The 8,085-nt window shown below is 40.5% G+C and overlaps 1 protein-coding gene across 1 annotated transcript in view; it reads right to left on the minus strand.

The window, feature by feature from the left end:
• The window catches only part of LOC143939294 (uncharacterized), a 29,668-nt gene extending 22,550 nt beyond the window's left edge, over positions 1 to 7,118 (minus strand). Inside the window, exons 1-2 of the mRNA XM_077460956.1 lie at positions 6,963 to 7,118; positions 1,983 to 2,182 (exon numbers count right to left, since the gene is read on the minus strand). Coding sequence (XP_077317082.1) covers positions 1,983 to 2,182; positions 6,963 to 7,082 — 320 coding nt within the window. The 5' untranslated portion in view covers positions 7,083 to 7,118. The remainder of the gene's footprint in view (positions 1 to 1,982; positions 2,183 to 6,962) is intronic.
• Positions 7,119 to 8,085: the final 967 nt, after the last annotated feature.

Consider the following 8,085-nt stretch of genomic DNA (forward strand, 5'->3'; position numbering starts at 1 on the left):
GCCGCAAGTTAATGACCATCCAGTAAAAAGTTTACTAATCGTGACAAAAAAAAACAAATCAGAGGACAAGGCCAATTTGTTTTGGGGGTTTAGAAGTCCCCCTTCATTAGGGCTAAGGAACAAGATTTAAAAGAATATAAACAATGACCCACTAAAAATATGATATACACTATATTACCATAAGTAATGGGGCATCTGCCTTTACACGCACATGAACTTTAATGGCATCCCGGTCTTAGTCCATAGGGTTCAATATTGAGTTGGCCCACCCTTTGCAGCTATAACAGCTTGAACTCTTCTGGGAAGGCTGTCCACAAGGTTTACGAGTATGTCTATGGGAGTGTCTGACCATTCCTCCAGAAGCGCATTTGAGAGGTCAGGCACTGATGTGGGCAAGAAGGCCTGGCTCACAGTCTCCACTCTAATTCATCCCGGGTTGAGGATAGGCCATTCAAGTTCCTCCACCCTTAACTCGCTCATCAATGTCTTTATGGACCTTGTTTGTACCTTAGCATGTAGTATGGAATGGTTAGAACTCATAACAGGTTTAATTGCTGTCTCCAATGGGGAATTTGCCTTTGAGATTAATAAAGTATTCTGATTCACCCTTTCAATTACAAGAGTCAGAAGGACAGTAAGTGATGGTAAATCCAACATTTTACAGTTCTCACTGCAGCAGTAGTTGAGAAGGAATCTTCTAATAGGGACACCTGTGTCCAGTGGCAACTTTCTTAGAGAGTATTTATAGTAAAGTATAGTATAAGTGGGGTACACACTATAAGAAAATCAGGCGAACGATCGTCCGGTCTTCTTTGATGTTTCACAGCAAGTCGGAACCGAGGATAGAAATAATGTACAAAAATTCTGGCAAAGGGTTTTTTTTTGTTATTTCTTGTTTCTGATAATGCGTAGTCTTCTGTATCTGATATTTTTCATACGTAAACAGTACACATTAAACAAAAATCATTCATTCTGTTCACTTACGAGAAAAAATTTGTCCCTTCAGAAATTTTCATTTGCAAAGTCAAAAACTATGTACACACTATACAAAAATCGAACAATTATGCCTCGTATGGAATTTTTCTTCCAATTTTCTCATAGTGTGTATGGAGCTTAACTTTGCACCTCCCTTGGGATACATAGACAGCAAAAAAAAAAAAAAAAAAGAACAGCTTTAACCACTAAAACAAACCTTAAAAAATTATTTTAGGTACCGGTAGATTTTATCCATTTATTCAATGGGATTGTTTGAACCCTTATAGCATGCAAAACCTGACACTGATACATGAGTAGCAGACTGCAATCAAACCTAATCAGTCAAATTACTCAAGTATATAGGTTTTTGATAGGCTTTAATTGTTTTCAAATGATATGTAAGTTGTAAATTGATGGATTTATTGATCAGATGGGTTGGAAGATTTGAATGAACTGAGTCGGGGCATACTCTCTCCCCCCCCCCCCCCCCCCCAGCCTCAGCCCTTTACACATGGATGAGCAGGGACCGAACACACTGCCACAGGGCACAGTGAGTAATCCCACCACTTCACCACAACGACTGGAGCTTCCATTTAGTTCAGACTCTGCACATAAATTATGTAGATTGGGAAATGGAGGAGCTGCAGACAGGGACAGGAATCTCTCTCTCTGACCCCCCTTCTCTGTCCCCTCTCTCCCCCTCCTCTCTCTCTCCAAGGCAATGGGGGTAATTTTTTGAGGGGTTGTCACCTTGCTGGGTTCCCAGATGTTGTGCTGGCTGCATATGTCTGATGGGTGAGGAGGGTGCCCTGGAAGTGGTACTGATCACCTGTGTGCTAGATCCTTGCATCTTTCTGCAGTCATTTTTCTTGCTTGGATTTTTTTTCCCATTATGGGCGTGAGTGGGGCCTCATGTCTAAGTTTTGCCAAAGACCTCACAGAAAGATTTGTGAGGGGTTCTAGAGGGGTTGTCACAAAAAGGAGGTCAAAAAGGAGTTAAGACTTACCCAAGTTGGAAAGGTTTGTCGATAGGTACACGTCTTTTCATATGCCCCTCATTCTGGTACCAACGGCTGGGTCTGGTGGTCCTGTTTTCCATAAGTGTTATGGTGTTTTGAAGCTCAGTGCCACAATTCCCAGAAAGGCAGCGCCAGGAAAATCTATATGATGACGAGCTTTCAAAGCCTGTTCTGTACTTAATATCCACCTAAAAAACAGCATGAAAAAACTTCTGTCAAGGTGTTCTTTGTCAGCAGATATGGACATCAACTCTGTGCAAGACCAGTGTTTGGGATTTTCATTTAACCACTAGCCAAGAAAAATAATGTATTTTCAGTGTATTCTTTGACAGCTAGATAGAAGTGAGCTGCATAAGGTCTACAAGACCCAGCACCTGTTTGATTTACATCTAGTATTAATAGTCTCCTAAATCTCAGTGGGCCTTTGTGCAGGGGCACAAATGGCATGTCTGCCCCTGGTTAAGAGCCTGGATTCACCCCCCTATACTATGTGAGAGATGTGATTTCAGCATTCAGTAGGGGAATAACTGGGTCTCGGAAGACTGATTGGAGCAGCATTTGAGTTTTTTTATTAGCAAAAATTTTTATATTTAGGAATAGTTTCTTGTCTGATTCGTTTTCAACTACAAATGGGACGAAGCAGGGATACCTGGTATCTCCTCTTATATAAATTTTCACCATGTAACCTCTCCTGCATACAATCTGTGATTCACCTAACATACGAGGCTTTACTAAGCCATCAGGTCATCACAAAGTGGTGGATGACCTCCTTTTTCTGTCCCATCCTGATACATCCTTCCCCTTAGGTAATAAAATCTATGCAGATATAAACAGACTCTTCAAATTTTCATCTCAAACCCCTCCTACGGACCTTTAAAACCATATCGCTAAATGGCATCACCATATATTTACCTGGTGTGGTTCAGTATTAAAAAAGAATGTCCTACCAATAATGACTGACCTCCTCCAAACGTAAATTTACTCTATAAAACCTTTCTATATCTAAAAGGGATAGGACCCTTTTTTTTGGTCTGAACTGTCAGTTTGCAGTGCGATATGAAACTGAACTGCAGTGTCATTAACACTAGACATGTGCATTTCGTTTCGTTCCGATTCAAAATTCGGACGAATTTTCATTATTCGGACATTCGGATGCATCCGAATAACCGAATTACAATACTAACGAATTCAACCTAATTCGGCCGAAATTCGACTCAATACCGGATTCGAAAAGATTTCAACATGATGATTCGACATTATTTCAACCGCATTCGAAAATATTTTGTGACCCGAATTTAGGGCCATGTATCTCGGGGTCACTTGGTGCTAGAAACTCCAAATTTGGATATGTTGTAGTTCTAGTACTATTGTGTTTGCATACCAAGTGATTCTAGCACCAAGTGATTCCGAGTTACGTGGCCCCAAATTTGGGTCACAAAATGTCAAGCACTTTTCTGCAGCAGAGAATGACATTTTGCCACCCGATTTTGGGGCCACATATCTCGGGGTCACTTATAGCTAGAAACCAAATTTGGTATGCAAACACAATAGTACTAGCACTACAACATATCCAAATCTGGAGTTTCTAGCACCAAGTGACCCCGAGATCCATGGCCCTAAAGTCGGGTCACAAAATATTTTCGAAATAATGTCGAATCATGTTGAAATAATTTCGAATGCGGTTGAAATAATGTCAAATCATGTTGAAATAATTTCGAATGCGGTTGAAATAATTTCGAATCATGTTGAAACCATTTCGAATGCGGTTGAAATAATGTCGAATCATGTTGAAATCATTTCGAATGTGGTAGAAATATTTTCGAATTTGGTTGAAATATTTTCGAATGTGGCCGATTTTTCGAATTCGGTAGAAAATTAAACGAAATCCGAAAACGAATTTACGGAAGTTAACGAATATAACTAAACGAAATTCATGAATTAACAAATTAAAATGAAACTAAACAAATTTTTTCCTTTTGCACATGTCTAATTAACACTGTATTGACACTCCCAGCACGTCGCATATGGCAGTGTGAACTGTCTTTGCGAGTTAGGTGCAATGTGGGACCGCACAGTGGATTTGCAGTGTTTCCGCATCACACCAATGTGAACCAGCACTTATAATTACTTATTCCCCATCTTATGCATCTCTGGGCATGATGTCACATGTCACATTCCTGGGGAAGGATGAGTACCCCAAAACTCACAGGGAGAACCCTCCAGTGCAGTGCTCGATTTGGGCTGGTCTGCATTCCCCAGAATCTCATTGGAAGTCGTATGATGTCTAACTCACTGATTAAGCATCTAAGCATGTGATTAGAGCCTGAAGTTCTAACTCAGTGGTTCTCAACCTCAGTCCTCAAGTACCCCCAAAAAAGCCATGTTTTTGGTTTCCTTTACTTTGCACAGCTGTTTTAAATAATTATGAATCAGTGGCATTGCTAGGTCTACAAAAGATAAGGGGCTAGAGTCCATAGCAGTATAGTAAAGAAAGTCATACACTTGGGTGGGCATACACATGTATATACAGTAATATACGTGTGTGTGTGTGTGTATAGCCCCAGAGAGCCCCCCTTACATCAGGGTCCCCAGAGAGCCCCCCTTACATCAGAGTCCCCAGAGATCCTCCCCTTTGCATCAGAGCCCGCAGAGAGACCCCCACTTACATCAGGGTTCCCAGAGAGTCCCCCTTACATTGGGGTCCCAGAGAGCCTCCCCTTAAATCAGGGTCCCCAGAGAGCCTCCCCCTTAAAAGCAGGGTCCCCAGAGAGCCTCTCCCTTGCACCAGGGTCCCCCAGAGAGCCCCCCACTTACATCAGGGTCTCCAGAGAGCTTCCCTTCCCCTTGGGGACTCTTGCAGAGACTCCGAGCTATGGGCTCTAGAATCGGGGCTATAGCCCCAAAAGCCACCCCCTAGCGACACCATTTTTATCAATGACATGGTATTGATAAGAGCTATTTTATCTAAGGGAAGTTCCCAAAACATGGCCCATTGCAGATACTTGAGGACTGAGGTTGAGAACCACTAGTCTAACTCACCTAGGCACCACAGGCAGAAAACTGGGATACTATGAGTATAAAATCTAACTTAATTTTTTACCATTTGAAACAAAGATTGCATAACTATGTAGCATTTTAGGATATATAAATTAAATGTTTGGATAAGGAAATGCTTGTTATATTAAATAGCAAATATAGATAAATTACCTGATACAGTTTAGTGTTATAAGGCCTTTGTATACTCTAATTATAATACTTAATTATAAAATGATGATTATATTATAATTGTGATTATTTGTGTACAATGGGAAATGTACATACTTTAATTAGTGTTTAGAATTGTTACACAGTTATTATACTTGACTGTTTTCCATTTTTCAGTGCAAGTACAGTATATGGGTGTGATTAGTTTGCTTGTAGCAGCAGATACTCTATGTGGCCTTTTCCGCAATTCAGAGATGCTATACCCTTTGAAGAGCGAGGGCCACTTAAAGTGGTTGTAAACTCTATTAGACCACTCGTACCTACAGGTAAGTCTATAATATATCTGCACGGTTTTACCATATACGCTTGAGCCAACCTCATTGGCGCACTGAAGAAACAGCTCTCTCGTGCCGTTTCTTCAGCAGCCATGGCATGACTAGCGGCAGCTGCGCGCATGTGTGGGAGGGACGTAATCGCAGCTCCGGCCAATCATGGCGCCGGCGCCCGCGAACCCGGAAACAACTCCGGGAGGCATGTCGCCAGTCACAGTAGTAGAACAGCTTTGATCTAAGGAAAGTATTTCATAATGAGCTAGTATGGGATGTATACTAGCTTATTATGTCTTTATCTTACAGGGTTTTTTTTTATTTTTTTATTTTGGGTTTACAACCACTTTAAGTGATTTGGTAATGGGTTGTGGACCAGAATAAACTATGGGGTTTTACCACCCCCAAACTAAATGTAAAAGAGCCCTTACTGTCCTGAGCCCCCTCTAAGGCTGCTTCCACACTGATGCACTGAAGTTTACCCGAACCACGGGTGCAGTGCAGTAGACCCACGGCTTTCCTGTGGGCTAGACTTCTATTACATCTTGTGGGTATGGTGCACTTTCTAAAAGCACACCAAACCCACAGGATATAATAGAAGTCTGCAGCTCAGTACAGCTAACCCGCAGGAAAGCCACAGGTGTACTGAGCTGTACCTGTAGATCAGTGTGAAAGCAGCCTAATAACCCTTTTTTATCAGTGCTAATATGCCCATTGCAAAGGTGCAGTGTATGTAATATTTAATACACTGACCTTTTCCAGCTTCTGCTGGCATCACTGTCCAGGCCACTAAAAAGGTCCTCTGTGAGGTGTGTTTGATATCACCCCACCTGAGACAGGAGACGGCCCTACAGAGGATGCATCGGCTTATGCGGCTCTTGCTCCCTCCGCAGCCGCCTGCTTCCTCCTCTACTGGCGCAGGCTCCATGTATTCTGATGCTCTGGGATGGCGGGTCAGCAACCCATTGATCGCTTTCTGGGCTTGCCAACCCATCATCCCAGAGCATGGGCATATGCTTCTCTGGTTTGATACATGTGACCCATAGGCCACGGGTTGAGCACCCCTGCTGTAATTGCTTACATGGAACAAAAATGTGAAAAAGGAAACAAAAAATTGCTTGTTGATTAACATTATATAAACTCTAAAATAAACTACTCAAAACAAGAAAAACATGTTCCCATTATGCCCCCCCTGCCGTCGTGGTAGTTGACTGGCTGTCATGCTCACTTTTATACTTTGAATCACTGTGCCGGAACAAGATTCATAATAAAATGGACTCTAAAAGGTATTGAAGGGGTAATCCAGTATTGGAAAACTTTCCCAGACCCCTCTACCCAGCTAATTTCTCTGATGACAGTTTTCTTTTTTTTTAAATCTCAATCAAAACTGTGAAAATTGTATACTATATATACAGTTATTAAAATCAAGAAATCTTACCACCCAACCATTTGCATATTTTTCACGAACTCTGAATGACGAAGTCCCACCCTGCATATGGGACCCCAGTACAGCATTGATGATCGATACGCAGAGAATCAACACTTCTCGTCCTGCCATCTCTGTACTCTGCTCATATGAGTGTACTAGATGAAGCCACAATGTCCCAGAATTTATACTTTCCAGATTCTTGACTTATTATCTATATCCTGGTATAGAAATTCCCACAATAAAATAACATGATAATATTTAATGACATCTCCCCCAGTAAAAATAATCAGAATGTATTGCATATCAAATGAGGAAACTGTTTAAAATAAATTTCATTATATAACATAAACACATAGTATGATTTGCATGTAAATATATTTAAATTTCAGACACTTACAGTATATGAGCCACACATGATCTATTTTATTACATCAGTTGCGACACTATTGTAATTAACACACCCACACAAAATGTGACATGTTTAAAGTGTATCTCTTTTAATATACATTATGTTTAAGAATGGTTAAGGCATATTTAACCACTTACAGACCGGACCATTTTGCTGGTCAAAGACCAGACCACTTTTTGCGATTCGGCACTACGTCGCTTTAACTGACAATTGCGCAGTTATGCAACGTGGCTCCCAAACAAAATTAACGTACTTTTTTTCCCACAAATAGAGCTTTCTTTTGCTGGTATTTGATCAACCCTGCGGTTTTTATTTTTTGCGCTATAAACAAAAATAGAGCGACAATTTTGAAAAAAAAACACATTATTTTTTACTTTTTGTTATAATAAATATCCCCCAAAAATATATAAAACATTTTTTTTCCCCTCAGTTTAGGCCGATACGTATTCTTCTACATATTTTTGGTAAAAAAATTGCAATAAGCGATTATTGATTGGTTTGTGCAAAAGTTATAGCGTTTACAAAATAGGGATAGTTTTATGGCATTTTTATTAATCATTTTTTATTATTTATTTTTTTACTAGTAATGGTGGCGATCAGCGATTTTTATTGTGACTGCGACATTATGGCGGACACATCGGACATTTTTGACACATTTTTGGGACCATTGTCAGTTATACAGCAATCACTGCTATATAAATGCAGTGATTCCTGTGTGATTCC

The sequence above is a fragment of the Lithobates pipiens genome, unplaced genomic scaffold (assembly GCF_037356315.1).
Source record: "Lithobates pipiens isolate NorthernLeopardFrog02 unplaced genomic scaffold, aLitPip1_a1.2 Scaffold_10, whole genome shotgun sequence".
NCBI lineage: Eukaryota > Metazoa > Chordata > Amphibia > Anura > Ranidae > Lithobates > Lithobates pipiens.